Source organism: Panthera tigris, chromosome A2, assembly GCF_018350195.1.
Source record: "Panthera tigris isolate Pti1 chromosome A2, P.tigris_Pti1_mat1.1, whole genome shotgun sequence".
NCBI classification, from domain to species: domain Eukaryota; kingdom Metazoa; phylum Chordata; class Mammalia; order Carnivora; family Felidae; genus Panthera; species Panthera tigris.
In genome coordinates this window covers 50034316-50049693 of record NC_056661.1, presented here as the reverse complement: position 1 = coordinate 50049693, position 15378 = coordinate 50034316, and the positions used below count along the sequence as shown (strand labels likewise).

Genomic DNA, 15378 nt, shown 5'->3' with positions numbered 1-15378 from the left:
GATTGGCTTAGTTAAACTGTCAGCCTTTTTGTAACATGCCCACCCTGGCTTGTCAGCTTCCAGTGAAGTCACCACTGACTCCCCTCCTCCCAGAAGCTCAGGACTGCCTTCCTTCCACAGGTGTGGTGGACCTCAGTTTTGAGGCCGAGAGTCCTTTGGCGCCACCAGCTGAACTCCTGGAGAGACTGCCCAGCTATGACTGGCTTTTTCAAAGAGGTGGTAAGTCTGGTGGATCTTGCTTCCTACAGCCTCTTCCTGGGGCTTATGCTGGTTGCAGAGACCTATCTGGAACAGGCCAGTGCTGGGATACAGCCCCTTTCCCCTGGGGGGCCCTGGGAAGCCTCTTATCACCATTGGGAGGGACAAGGAGCACATAGGGACATCAGCCCTGTGTCCACGAACATTCCATGACCATATCCACAGGTATTTAAGACTGGAATCATGCTGGTTTGAGAACCACTCTTCTTGCATTAGATACATTAGCATTTCCCTTTGTCTCATTCAACCTCCCTTTCAACCAGTCTATTCTTCCTTCACCCTGCAAATACCTGTGCCTTTGAGCTAGGCTGTGGAGCCCCTGACTCCTCCCCTCTCCTCCAGGACAGCAGATAATGTTCCCACCTTTGGAGGCTCCAGGGAGACCCCTGGAGCAAAGGTGCTGGTCCTCGTTCCTGGAACACAGGTGAGCTGTGGTGCCATCACACAGGATCATGTGCAGTGACCCTCACATCACCCCCACCCCCACTGTGCCAAGAGCCCTCCTCGCGGATTTTAGGGTCTACAGATCTCAACCCTGACAGTGCATCAGGATCCCAGACCTACTGGATCAGATCCTCCAGGGACAGAGGCCAGGAATGTGTACTTTACCAAGCAAGCTCTTCAGGCTGTTTGGCTACCAAGCTGCAGTCGAGAAGCACGGTGTCGACCAGGGGTTGGGAACTGCAGCTCCCTGGGCCAAATCCAGCCGCTGCTTGCTTTTGTAAATCAAGTCTTATTGGAGCAGAGCCATGCCATTTATTCACATACTGTCCGTGGCTGCTTTTGTTCTACAACAGCACAGGTGAGTGATTGAGGCAGACTGTATGGTCCATGAAGCCTAAACTCTTTAGTCTCTAGTCCTTTGCAGAAGGAGTTTGCTGACTCCCTGGACCCAGGACTCTGGACAGAGCTCTGGCTTTCCAGCCAGCTTTGTGCAGAGAGAAGGTGGAACCCCCTGCTTTCTGGGTCTGGCCACTTGGCTGGGTGGCTGTATCCTGCCTTCAAGGAATCTCCTGGGTGCTCCTGGCCGCAGTGCTGCCTAGAGTGCCTCCCCTTCCCCTCCCTGGCTGCCCACCTTCCATGCGCAGGGCAGACCCCGCTTCCTCAATGGAGTGCTCTTGGCCATTCTGGGCCCCACAACTCCTGCATGTGCGCAGGCCCCTCTGTGCACCAGACCAGAGGTGCTGGAGACATCGCTGTGCATGAGAGGGGCTTACTGTTTGGAGTCAGGCTGCTGTGGAGAAGTAAATGAAGATATAAGGGAGGAAGAAGGAGGGGACTTCTGCTTCCTGGAGGTCTTGGTGGGGGAGGGCTTTGCTAGGAGGGGACATGGCAGCTGGGCCTCAGGGAAGAGCTTTCTAGGAGGAGAGGGAGGCATCCAGAGAGAAGGCCAAGGAAGGGGCCATTTGTTGTCTTCCTTTCCACACATTGCCGTGCTGGCCCAGCAGGCTCACAGTGGGTCCCTGTGGGCACCACGGCCTGGTAGTTCTTGGCAGGGGCTTTCTCATGAACACTGCTCATAGCTCCTTTGGCTGAGGGGGCAAGGTCCCCAAGGGCAGGAACATGGGAACATGGTCTGACCTAACTTTGCCTCCTCCTAGCTGTGTGACATCGTCTCCAGACCTCAGTTTTCCTCATCTGTAAAATGGCGTGATTTGTCTTTAAGTACATCTTTAAGTGTGTGTGTGTGTGTGTGTGTGTGTGTGTGCACGTGCTAAGATTCTCTAAGCTCTTCTCCTGAGCCCTGCACTTCAGCTACAGCAGTGTTGCTGTCCTGTCCTCTAGAAAGAACTGCCTTGCTCCCGCTGTGGGCATCTGTTCACACAGTTCCCTCTGCCAGAGGTTCCTTCCCCAGATGGACCCCCGAGTGCCTCACCACTACTGTGGCCCACGGCCTGGCCCTTCCCTTCTCCTGACCTCCATTTCCATCTGCATCAAGAGGGAGCTGGCTGGCCCTGATGAGCCTGCAGGCCCTTTCCAGAGACCCTGCTTCTGTGCTCTGTCCCCAGCAGAGTCCCCTTGGTGACAGAGGAAGTGGCCCGGGAAGCCCTCCTCAGCTTTGTGAGCTCCAAATGCTGCTATGGCAGCACAGCCGCCGGTGACCTCATCATCCAGGAGCTGAAGCAGCAGACGTTGTGCAGGGTAAGGGGGCCTGGGCCTGGCGGTCACCTGGGGAGGGCTTTAGGCTTTGGGGCGGGGGGTGGCTTGCGTGAGGTCGAACGGGAGAAAGGAGTCTTGGGGGGGTCAGTGCATGTGAATAGCGGTGACACTGAAGTGCCTTTGCCACTCCTCTGATCTGTAGTTGTGCATGATGACACAAGGAGTCCTTATTACCAGTCTTCACTGCAAAGCTCAACTGTGTTCAGCATCATGGGTGGCACATTACACGTATGTCTTATGAAGTCCCACAACTGCCCTGCACAGTAGATCTTACTGTCACCAGTTAAAGGGGAGGAATTGAAAGTTTAGAGAGGTAAAGTTACTTGCCCCAAATTTACAGCTAGAAGTGACAGAGCTAGGACGTAAATCGGGTTCGCCGTCACCAAAGTCCGTGTCTTTAAATACATGAGTAACCCACTTCCGGGAGAGGTGGGCCAAGAAAGGCCCATCTACTCCCCCTTGATCCCGCCAGTCATATCTGTGCCAAGGAATCGTTTATTCATGACCCCTGGGCCCGAAGCTCCAGGGAAATCTTCTGTCTGTTACTGAGACCACAGTGGGCACTTATGTCCCCTTCTGCATCGACAGGGCCAAGGAACAGCTTTTAAGTTCACATTTTCTAGTGCCACTGGCACAGCCATCCTCTGGCGAGTGCACCATCACACAGAAAGCATAGAAGCCTCACAGGGAGTGGTTAGAGCAGGAGCCTAGGGGAAGAGGCCCCTGTGTAGCTGTGTGATCTTGGTCAAGGTAACTGACCTCTCTGAGCCTCTGTTTTCTCCAGTGTCAGAGGAGGAGCCAGGTGATGTCCAAGATCCCTTCTTGTTTTGTGATTTTGTGGATGAGATCAAGAGGGAGGACCTTGACATCAGGCAGAAAAATGCCTCCAAAGGGGACGTTTGAGGCAGCAGATTCGACTGGCCTCCATCTGTTAAAGGGCAATTGCTGGGCCGCCTGGGTGGCTCAGTCAGTTAAGCATCCGACTTTGTCTCAGGTTATGATCTCACAGTCTGTGGGTTCAAGCCCCGCGTCGGGCTCTGTACTGACAGCTCAGAGCCTGGAGCCTGTTTCAGATTCTGTGTCTCCCTCTCTCTCTGACCCTCCCCTGCTCATGCTCTGTCTCTCTCTATCTCAAAAATAAATAAAAACATTAAAAAAAAAAAAGGGCAATTGCTGTCCCACAGCTTGCCTTATAGAGCATTTCTGGGTGTAAAGAAATGGGAGCTGAAATCAGCTTGTGAGCCCATCGGGGGAGATTTCCTGGGGCTGACTGACCTCCCTGCAGGCGTCCAGGGGCATCTGGAGCAGAAATCATCTTTGCCAGCTATTCAAAGCAGCCTGTGGTGCTGGGTGTGGGGCCTTTCAATTTCCCGGGGAGCCTCGGCAGGTGGAAAGCTTCGTCTTTTTCCACAATGCTGTCTTCCTAAAGGGCATGACTGTGAACATGCTGGTTTTTTTTTTCTCTATAGTATCGACTAGAGACTTTTAGTGAATCCAGGATAAGCGAATGGACATTTCAACCCTTTACCAGTAAGTGAAATCAGTTTACTTGGGAACAGATATGGCAGGGGCTGGTGGAAAATATCAGGACATGTCTTATCCACTAACCTGAGTGAGATGCTCTTCTGCTTGGAGCCCTGGTTTCCCCATCCTCTGTAAAATGAGAGGGTGGGCTTTTATCCAGACTCTCCAGTGTGGAACTTGGGAAATAAATCCTTCCTGTCTGGAAGTGGTTTGCAGAAGGGCCTGAAAAAGTCTAGGGTTTGCCTTTGGCCACACACTCGTGCCACCACACGGGGCTAGATCACAAAGGCAGCCTGTGTGGTTGGGTTTCCGCTTGCCTTCTAGGCCATCCCCAGTGCCTCCTTGAGTCTTGAGGACCCCATTCACTGTGCCATCCTGCCTGCTGCTGAACCCCACTAGCTGCTGAAGGTTCTCTCTGGGAAGCCCTTAGTGCTTCCTTCTCTGCTGACCACTGGTTCATCCTTTAAGACTCAGCTCCTGTGTCACCTCTTTTATGAAGCCTTTCAGGATTTCTTCATCTGCTGACCCCTTATCCAACAGAAGGAGTCAGTCTTCTGAGTTTGCAGAGGCTTTATGCAACTCTTGTCCCAAGCACTTTCCATATCCTATTACATTGTATCATCATTGTAGCTGTGCCTTATCTCCTTGAACAGAGGAGGGGAAGGAGAAAGGACAAGAAGGTGGGGAATAGTCACCACAGTGTTGGCAGTTCTTGCTTTTGATCCCTCTATCATGTCCCACCCCTGTGCTAAGCATTGCTATGCCTTTTGTTTAATTTCACTACCATCCTATATGGTAGGTGCCATGTATTTCCCCCATTTTGGAGATGAGAGAATTGCAGGTCAGAGAGGTAAATGAACTTGTCTGAAGTTGCGCAGCTGGGAAGCAGAAGAGTCAGGAGTCAAACCAGGTCTGTTCGACTTCAACACTTGGGTGCTTAACCACAGACTCTGAGGGGGCCCTTAGCGCAGGATCTTGCCTAATGCCTGGCATCAGGTGAAGGCTCCATACTGTTTGGTAAATAAATGAAAGCTTGTTCTTGTAGCTGTTCACTGGCCTTACAATGATCCCTTTTTGTGTCAGACCAGTCAGTGGATGGGCCACAGAGAGGGACCTCTCCCAGGCTTTGGGACATCAAAGTCCAGGTCCCCCCAATGTTTCAGGAAGACATGAGGAAGTTCCAAGTCCCTCATTCGTCACTGGTCAAGGTAACGTGATTTTTGGAATCTTTGCCCTTCTCTCTGAGTTGGTTTCAGACTTTACAGTGCTGATCTTAGGAAGTCACTGGGTATTTCCTCAAACTTTATTTATTTATTAAAAAAAATTTTTTTTAACATTTATTTATTTTTGAGACAGAGAGAGAGCATGAACAAGGGAGGGTCAGAGAAAGAGGGAGACACAGAATCTGAAACAGGCTCCAGGCTCTGAGCTGTCAGCACAGAGCCCAATGCGGGGCTCAAACCCACGGACCGCGAGATCAAGACGTGAGACGAAGTCGGACGCTTAACTGACTGAGCCATCCAGGCGCCCCTAAACTTTATTTTTTAAGAAAAGAAAATCCAGAATGCAGACTGGTGGTTCATTCCTTGGCTATTAATCGGGCTAATTCTAAGGAAACCCAGTGCAAGGAATATAGACCCATCCAAAATTCCATGCAAATTAGGGGCTCGGTGGGTTGTGCAGCCGACTTCGGCTCAGGTCATCAGCTCACGGTTCGCTGCTGTCATCAGAGAGCCTGCTTTGGATTCTCTGTCCCTCTCTCTCTCTGCCCCTCCCCTGCTCACTCTCTCTCTCTCTCTCTCAAAAATAAGTAAACATTAAAAAAATTTTTTAATTCATGCAGATTAGAGAATAGTCACATAGCGAAAGGATGATTCCATTTACTAACCTGTCACCAGCTTTAAACAGTGAACATTCACATTCCTAGACCCTCAGTGTGTTTTTATTTTTGCCCGACCAGTAAACAGTAAGCGGCTGAAGTGCTGAATGAAACTGATACAAAATAAAGTTCAAACTGTTTGGATTTTCAGCAGAGTCATTAAAGGGACAAAATTGGACTTCTGTCCTGTCCTATGGAAATGTAATTGCGACCTGCAATGAGGCCAACATTGTAACATATTTTGTAACATATTACAAAACCACACATGTGATATTTCCCATTCTGTTCTCATCTCTTTACCTGCCTTATTTTCACTTTAGAACTTGATTCAAGCACGTAACCTATGAGTTTTCATAGTGTCACGTGATGACCAGGACTTTAAGAGGTCAGGAGGGGGTTCCATTCTTTTCTCAGGAGTGGAAAAGCTATTTTGATTTGGTGATTAAATTCCAATAGCCAGCTCTTTGCCTTGCACAGAAATGCTGTGCAGTTTTTATGGCGTCTGTTCCAAAAGACCTCTCAGCTACCCAGTGGGCCAAGGACGTCGGTCTTTGTGGCGTAGCCTGGGAGCACGGAGTTCAGAGAACAGACTGGGCTGGGGCTCTGAGGAAATGGTAACATGACCTCCTTGGCTTGGCATTCAAGGCCCTTTGATGAGGATTCAATCCTCATCAAGTGAGAATGGCTACCTTCCTGCCCTGGGCCTTACCGGCTGCACCTCTGTTTGGGCTGGTGACATTGTGGAGTGGGTGTGGGGCAGGTGAAGTCAGGAGGTGCTGGGGCTTGGGAAACTGGAGCCCAGGAGAGGTTTTCACTTTCAGGAATGCCACAAATGCCATGGGCGTGGGCGTTACAAATGCAGCGGCTGCCATGGGGCCGGCATGGTGAGTCCTGTGTGGCCTCTGGTGAGTAAGTGATGATGTGGGAGGAGGCACCACGCGGGGACAGAGGGCTCTGCCCCGGGTATGGGGCTCCCCCACTAACAGTGTGACCTGAGGCAAGTTGTCCTCCCTTTCTGGGCCTCCATTTGCTCACCTGCAAAATGGGAAAGTTGGATTGGGCGTCTGCTACTGGCCTTTGTTCACTGCAGTGGTTTATGGTTTATGATTTCAATTCTTTTCCTTTTTTCTCATTCATTTACAAACATGTGTTGAGACTGAGTACACGCTCTGTGCTGGGCCCTGTAAGAGGACCCCATAAGAGGTGGGCCTTCCCACTGGGAACCCTCTGTCTTTGGGTAAGACTGACAAGTGACCAGCATTTGCAGGATGGGGAGATGAGTCTGAAAAAGTGACGTTCATGGGAGCTTCTAGAGGCAAAATATAGATGGGGGCCTTGTGTTTGTGTCTTAGAGAGCATGATACATTACCACAAACTGGGGGTGGGGGGGCTGAGACAACCGATTTTTATTCTCTCACATTTCTGGAGGCTGGAAATCCAAAGTCAAGGTGTCCATGGGGTTGGTTCTTTCTGGAGGCCCTGAGCCACATTTCCAGCTTCTGGCAGCTGCCCCCCAGTCCAGTGCACCCTGGCCGGTAGGTGCACCACTCCATTCTCCGTGTGTGTCCTGGGGCTCCCTCAGAATGTGAGGACACCAGGCGCTAGATTTAAGCCCCACCATCGTCCAGCATGACCTCATCTGGACTAATTCTATCTTCAAAGACTATTTCCAAATAAAGGCACATTCGGAGGTTCTGGTAGCTATAAATTTTGGGGGGTGGTGGTGGGGGAGATACTGGTCAACCTAGTACAGGTCCGTAAGCACACTGCCAGGCTCTGGTGCCATCAGCCTTCGGGGCTGCTCACCACACTGGGAGTCAGATCATGCCCCTTATGTGTCCTCAGCTCTCCCCATTTGCTCCTGATCTTTTGGACACATATTGACCACTCGCCACGTTAAGCCATGTCTTCCTCCATCCTTCCCTCTGCCCACCTGCCTTCCACCCTCTGGATGCCCACCTTCCACCTGCTGTGTGCCTTCCTCTGCCTACTCACAGGCCACCTGTGGGGCCCGCCTGTGCCCTCCCACCCGCCTCTGTCTCCTGTGCCCTTGCTCCTGCCATGCACCCCCTTGCAGCCTTCGTGGAGCCCCTCCCTGTGATCTTTTGTGTTCCTCCCTCCACCCCTGCTCCCCTTCTTCCCTTCCCTCTTCCCTGGAATGTCTCCAGAGGCCTTTGTGAGCCAACTGTGGGAACGAAGCCTGGGGGCCTCTCCAAGACTGAGCTCCCCATTCCCAACTCCAGGCTCCTCAGCCAGCCCGCCCCTCTTCCCAGTCCCTCTGGCCATGGCTGTTTGGTCAGGGCAGAGTCTCAGGAGTCATGGGGATCAGAGAGGAGCAGGAGAGAATGATGTCTCAGGAGACACACAGATATAAGGCTGTAGCATCTTTGAAGGCAACAGCTGGTGGGGCCCAAAGGTACAGTGTGAAGGGGCTGAGGCCCAGGGAGACAAGTGGCTTGTTCAGGATCACCGGGTTGGGATTTGAACCAGGTCTCAGGATGCCCTTTGCCCCCTTCCCTGGGAGGCCAGCAGGGGCTGAGGCCGTGGTGTGTCCGCAGGTGAGGTGTCCCTCCTGCAGTGGAGCCAAGCGCAAAGCCAAGCAGTCCCGGAGATGTCAGATGTGCTCGGGGTCTGGCAGGCGGAGGTATGAGCGGGTCTCCCCGGCACCGAGGTGAAGAGCGCTCCCTTACCAGCTTTCTTGCTTTTCATTGTCTGCCCTTCTGGAGGACAGTTGGGTACTCTGTCTTGTCGCTCCTGTGCCCCAGAGCTGTGTGTGTAGTAGGTGCTCAGTAAATATTTGTGGAGTGGGTGAACCTTCCTCCAGGCTTGATACTTCAAGAAGAGACTAGAACTCATCCAGCAGTCTGTGGGTAGAGATGTAAAGAATGAAGTGCTGCAGAGAGGAAGGGAGGGAGGGTTTTAGGAGGGGAGACTTCTTCCCGCCCACATGGTGGGGAAATGAATGCAGGAAACCACTCGAGCCAGATATCCTTAACTCTCTGAGGATCGGGGCCTAGGCAAATTCTTATTTATAACTCACTGCAGGGCCTGAGTGCAGGAGTCAAGGAAGGTTGCTTGATTGACTGAACAATCAACAGAGTTCCATCTCTGTTCGCTCAGGTTTCTTTTATTTACATGTGAAAGGATCCTAATTCAAATGAGCTTAACAAAAAACCCTGCCCTTGTGAAAGAAAAGTCCAGAATTATATTTCTGGGATGGCTTCAGGCACAGCTGGATCCAGGTGCTTAAGCAATGTCACCAGGACTCTGTCTCAGTCCCTCACCCGGCGTGTCTTTGTGTTGACTTCATTCTCAGGCAAGCTGTCTCTTGTGGTAAAAGAGGGGACAGCCAATGGCTCCAAGCGTAGTAGCCTCAGTAGATAAGGATATCCCTCTCCTGATAGTTTCAGAAACAGTTACAGGGCAGATCTCATTGCACTCAACTGGGTCATGTGCTCATATCTGTGTCAGCCACTGTGGCCATAGAGATGGACTGAACTGACTGGGCATGCCCAGGTCCGAAGCTAGTCATAGAAGGGGTGGGGGAGAGCCCACAATCCATGTGGGCTGGGTGGGGAAAGGGTGGTCTCCAAAGAGAAACTGGGGCACTGCCACCAGAAGCAGGAGGCCTAGATGGTGGGGAGTGGAAGCCAGTGGTGTTCACCTTAGTCCACCTCTATGAGGAAGGATTTGGGGGTGGGCGTGCTGGAAGCCGCCAGGACCCCGTGACTTACATGAGTGGTGCCGACCATGTGCCCCTCTCAGGTGCAGCACGTGCTCAGGGAGGGGAAGCAAGACCTGTGCCACCTGCAAGGGGGAGAAGAGACTGTTGCACTTCATCCAGCTGGTCATCATGTGGTATGTGGCTGTGGCCCCATGGGGGAGGCCAGGGGACATGGCCTGGACTGGTTTCTGCAGAGAAACTCCACTTGGTTGGGGCTTTCGCAATGCAGGGTTCTGCGCTGGGAGAAAAGGGCTTTAGGCCACTTGGGAGGGGGGAGGTCCCTGGGGAGAGGTAGGGTGGGTGGCTGGATGCTGGCGTGCTCCACAACGGACAGACCCGAGTTCAAATTCTGACACTGCCAGTTTCTAGTGCAGCAGCCACTCAGTGCCTGGGCCTTCCCTTCTGGGACTAGAGTCCCTGTGTCTTAAGTTCCCATGTCAGGGAAGGCTCCCCATGCGCTATGGGTTTCCCTTGTTGGGCGCTGTGCTAAGGGCTTCACAGGCAAGGACAGAATGAGGTAATAGAACAGAACTGTCAGTACTTCAGTTTCCCACTGTACAGATGAGGATGCTGAGGCCCAAAGAGGCTAAAGAACTTTCCCAAGGCCCCACCGGTAGTCATGCAAGCCCTCCAGCCGACACCTGTCCGATTCCAAACCTATCCTCTGCACTTCCAGGAAAAACAGCCTGTTTGAGTTTGTATCTGAGCACCGGCTGAATTGCCCCAGGGAGCTCCTTGCCAAAGCCAAAGGAGAAAGCCTCTTTAAGGACGAAAACACCGCGGTAAGGAGGGATTCGAAGACCGTAGCATGGAAGCTGGGTTTGCCCTCCCCTCCTGTGTGTGCTTCGTTCACTCGGAAAGACAAAGACGGGCTGGGTGACGATGGTGCTTGCTGCCAAGCAGGAGAGTGACTGCTGGGGCCTGTGGGGCCAGTTCTCTCCTGAATTTCACATGCTCGACCCTGTGTTTCCTCCTCCTCCCCCCACACCCTCACACAAGCCTTGAGACCTTCTGCCCATACTAGGCACTATTCTAGGCCCTGGGGATACCGTGGAACAAAATGCTCACTCTTGTAGATCTCTCATAGTCCGGTGAGGGAGAAGGTAATAGTATTCCACCCCAATGTCAGATGGTTGTAAGGGCCACTGAAAATATGCAGGCAGGGAAAAGAGACATGGAGGGGTGTGGTTTCAGCTGGTGGCCGGGAAGTGACCCTGGGCAAAGACCAGAATGGTGCGGTGGGGGAGTGGACCATGTGGACTCGAGCCAAGGGGTCCAGCAGAGGGAGCAGCAGAGGGCAGTGGGACAGGAGGGACTTGAGTCGGGCAGAGCAAGCAGCTAAGACATGAGAGGTGTCAGCAACCAGATCAGGGAGAGTCCGGTAGGACAGGGGTTGGCAAAATCTGGCCCTGGCCTTGCTTTTATAAATAAAGTTTTATTGAAACACAGCCATGCCTGTCTGTTTACTTATTGTCTGTGGCTGCTTTCGTGCTACAAGGGCAGAATTGAGTAGTTGAGACAGAGGCCCTATGGCCTACAAAGCCTAAAATATTTACTGTGTGGCCGTTTGCAAAACAGATTTGCCAACCTCTGCTGTAGGTCTTGGCAGGGAACTTGGCCTTTATGGGATATCTGAGCAGGGTCATCCTGTTTTCTCTTAGAGAGACCAGGTGCTCAGCCTTTTTCTCTTCTTTCTCTCTCTCTCTCTCTCTTTCATTCATAGTATGTAGCCTTTTCAGATTGGCTTCTTTCACTTTATAGTATGGATTATTTTTTATTTATTTTTTTAACATTTATTTATTATTGAGAGACAGAGAGACACAGAGCATGAGCAGGGAAGGGGCAGAGAGAGGGGGAGACACAGAACCCGAAGCAGGGTCCAGGCTCCGAGCCGTCAGCACAGAGCCCGATGCGGGGCTCGAACCCACGAACTGTGAGACCATGACCTGAGCTGAAGTCGGATGCCCAACCGACTGAGCCACCCAGGCGCCCCTGTAGTATGGGTTTTTAAAAGTTGAGGCACAAGTGACATACATCATATTCGTTTCAGCTGTATAACACAGTGATTCAATATTTGTATGTATGGTGAAGTGATCATCACAATGTCTAGTTAACATCTCTCACCAGTTACAGTTTTTATTTTCTCATGATTAGCACTTTTAAGATCTAGTGCCTTAGCGGCTTTCAAATATATAACACAGTATTATTAACTATCGTCACCATGTCACATCCTCAGGACTTACTTATTTTATACCTAAGTTTGTACCTTTTTACCACCTTCTCCCATCTCACCTTCCCCCGCCCCGGCAACCACCAGTCTGTTCTCTATCTAGGAGTTTGTTTTTTAGATTCCATGTATAAATGAGATCATATGGCATTTGTTTTTCTCTGAATGATTGATCTCATTTAGCACAATGCCCGCGACGTCCGTCCGTGTTGTCTCCCACGACAAGGTTTCCTTCTTTTTTGTGGTGGAATAGTATTCCTCACCCGCCTTTCTTCGCCCCAATCTGACTTCCTACGGGCTCAGTTCAGGCATGACCCCTTCAGGAGGCCCCACCCCAAGCCCGAGTCAGCAGCAAAGGTGTGCTGGGTGAGAGTGGGCTGCAGGAGAAGGACTGCTGTCTGTCCCACAGCCCCGCTTTCTTGGTTGGAATTCCCCAGGAGGTCAGGGGCACCTGGAGGTTCAACAATTCCCACCCACTCACTTCTTGGCGTTGGGGGCCCTTCCCTGTCTGGGCTTGCTTTCTGCCCCGTGTGAATCAGAGCTGTAAGGCTCCAGGTGCTGACACCCTGGGTCAGGGCAGCAGGTCGGCTGTGTCTCTCCCGCAGGTGTACCCCATTGTGGATTTCCCGCTGCGGGAGATCTCTCTGGCCTCCCAGAGGGGCATTGCGGAGCACAGCGCTGCCCTGTCCCCCCGGGCCCGAGTCCTGCAGCAGGTGAGTGGGGTAGGGGTCGGGGGCTGTGGGGAGGCCAGGCTTCTGGGGCCAGGCTGGGGCTCCTGCTGGGGGGGGGGGCCCTTCCAGACAAGGGCGGGAAGGCGTCAGTTAGGGGAGGGGTGGAGGACAGGAGCCCCAGTTTAGGAAGGGGGTCAGTACTGGAGACTGACCTGAGACTCGTGTGGCTGGAGGGCAGAGAGCAGAGCACTGTGGGGCCTCCACAGAAGGTGAGACCACTGGAAATTGTGCAAGATTAGGATTCTTATCCTGAGAGCAACTGGAAGCTATTGTAGGGTCTCAAGCAGGAGTGTGGCAGTGAGATCTTGATTTTAACCCTGTGGGTTAGAATATTCAGAGAGGGATGGGTGGAGGAAGTTCAGGATTCAGGGCTTACCCAAGTCTGGCACCTAAAGTTCTGCCCTTCAGGGCACTTTCTAAATCCAAGGCCTGTCTTCTCCCACCTCCCTTGGGGAGCGGTGGAGGCCCCCAGGGTTAGGCTGCTTTCGTGCTGTGTTGGGATGGCCACTAGGTGGCGATGTTGCCTCTTGCAGCTTTGAATGGTCCCTGCAGCCAGCTGCTTGATGGGGGTCCCCGGAGGAGATGGGGGTTTGGCCCCGGAATGGCCAGGGCCGAGCTCCCTGAGTCTAATAGGCTTAGATCCAGGTTCTCCTGTGTCCTGACATTCTCCTGGGCCAGCTACTTCCTCCTCCCCGAAGTCTGGTTTCTCACCAGTGAAAAAGAGACGTTAACACTCCTTCAGAGGGTTTGCTTTAAGTGCTTGGAAACTGCTGCTCAAAATGTCCCTTTTCCTTCTGGTCCCTCTGCAATGAGTATCTCCCCTTCCCTTTCTGCACATCTCCCCTGTTTGCAGGGGAGAGAAGGATGCATTTAATTAAAAAGTAATGAATCCCATCTCGGAGCTGGATTGGGGGCACCGCAAACTCAGAGACCTGCCACGGCCGGGTGGTAACATGAGTGAGAGAGCCGTCTTCTCCAAAGGAGCCAGCCACGACTCATCTTTGTGCAGGCACAGGGGCAGAGATTTTGGACCCTCTGAAAGCCAGACTTTTATAGGAAACCTTCCAATTTTTCAAGATTGAGAACAAAGCTTTAAAAATGCTAGGAATACCACATGGGCTGACGGGCTGGCTTTGGCCTGTGGGGTGATGTTAGCTACCCCTTAGTCTAGCCTGAACCCACGAGTTTTCCAGTAAATCAAAGGAAGCTCAGAGAGTGGAAGCAATTTACCTAAAATCACACAGCTTCTTAGTGCAAGAACCCAGGAGTAGAACCCACTTCCTAGCTCCAAGTCAAATGTTATTACTCACTGCACTCAAGGCACACCAGCGGCTCTTTGAAAGCCAGTGCAGGTTTACGGGGCTATCAGCGAAGGGGGATCTGAGGCCAGACACTGCAGGGATGGGACCTGCTTGTCAGCTCTGGCACATACACGTGGCTCTGAGCCACCCTCTCCCCTCCTGAAGGCCTTGGTGTCCTCATCTTTCAAATGAGCTGGGTTGGACCCTGCCTTAGGTTGGGCTCTGCAGAAGCAGCTTTGAGACAACAGCTTGTGTGCAGGACATTTGTCAAGGAAGGGCTCCCAGGAGGAACCTGTAAAGGACTAGGGGAGCCAGCATGGGAGGGGCAGGGGTCACACAAGGGTGAGGTGTGGCGAGGGTCTGCCACCACCCTGTCCCAGGGGACCTCTGTGCGCTCGTTACACCTCAGCAACTCTGTGCCTGGAGACGAGGGAACTGGCCTCTTGCTGTTTAGCACCATCCAAACATCGGGCACAGCTTCGCAGGCACTTTGTGCATTCTCTGTGAGACATGGGCTCCGTAACTCAAGGACAGGACTCTGAGGAAGGACAATGGGCTATGAGCAGCAGAGAAGAGGCAGATTTGCAGGAGCATGGGTGGGACAAGAACCTTGTTCGTGGAAGACCCAGAACATCGTCTCTGTGGGACTTTGCTCTTGCAGAGCTCATATTCACGGTGTGGGTCACATGGAGAGCCCCCAGGATTGAGGTGTCTACTCTAGGAATGGGCTGTCAGCTTGTGACACTCGTGATTATCCTGAGATTCTTTTATTTCTGAGACTGATAATTTGAATCCTTTCTGGGCCCTTAATTTTGACAGCTGGGGAAACTGAGGCCTGAAGAGGGGAAATGACCTGCCCGAGATCACACAGGATGTTGGTGGCAGGCCTGGGTCTCCTGCGGCCTTCCCCTAGAGTGTAGTCTTGTCTTGGGCAACACAAGCCCTCTGCGAACCAGTCCCGGAGCAGGGAAATGTAAGCCAGGGGCAGACGGGTGTGTCGTGTTAAAAGGGATTAGCACTGAGAGAAAAGGGCTCTTGTGAATCCCTTCCTCAAATTGTCCTTTGGTCCTGCATCTGGAGACAAAGTTGTCCGTGGATAGTTTGTTCAGGATTGAGAAGTTAGCGAGTGGAGTCAGCCCGAGGACACACCCCTCATGACACCTGCCCCGTGCCCCGCTCTTGCTCTCAGACTTGGAATCTGCTCATCCTGGGGGCATGACCAAGGCGTGTCAACAGATCCATGGCTGATTACAAGGTAGCCACCTGATGGCAGCTGATGTCCTAACCAATCAGTAGCCTCAAACCTGAAGACCTTTTGCATCAGAAGCCAAGGGAGGCAGGAGAGGGTGGTATTGGTGTTGCTCTCCATTTGGTTCTGGTAGAAAAGCCTGGAAACGAGAGCGGCCCTGACCATACTGCCCAGGTGTTTGGAGCAGTGATGTGGGCTCCCGCCTCCTCTTGCCTCTTGGTTCTCATTTTGTGTCCTCCATACCAAAACGTCAAAGAGGGGTCTTCTACCTTTTATTTCCAAAACTACCACTCAGAGACAACTTTGTGGCCTCCGGGAAGTCTCT

At 52.3% G+C, this 15378-nt stretch overlaps 1 protein-coding gene across 1 annotated transcript in view; it reads left to right on the top strand.

Annotated features, from left to right (window-relative positions):
* The window catches only part of SSUH2 (ssu-2 homolog), a 28591-nt gene that overhangs the window by 11471 nt on the left and 1742 nt on the right, over positions 1-15378 (top strand). Inside the window, exons 2-11 of the mRNA XM_042977193.1 lie at positions 121-219; positions 601-682; positions 2271-2400; positions 3888-3948; positions 5026-5150; positions 6643-6705; positions 8380-8465; positions 9587-9679; positions 10222-10327; positions 12378-12485. Of these exons, the coding sequence (XP_042833127.1) occupies positions 121-219; positions 601-682; positions 2271-2400; positions 3888-3948; positions 5026-5150; positions 6643-6705; positions 8380-8465; positions 9587-9679; positions 10222-10327; positions 12378-12485 (953 nt within the window). The remainder of the gene's footprint in view (positions 1-120; positions 220-600; positions 683-2270; positions 2401-3887; positions 3949-5025; positions 5151-6642; positions 6706-8379; positions 8466-9586; positions 9680-10221; positions 10328-12377; positions 12486-15378) is intronic.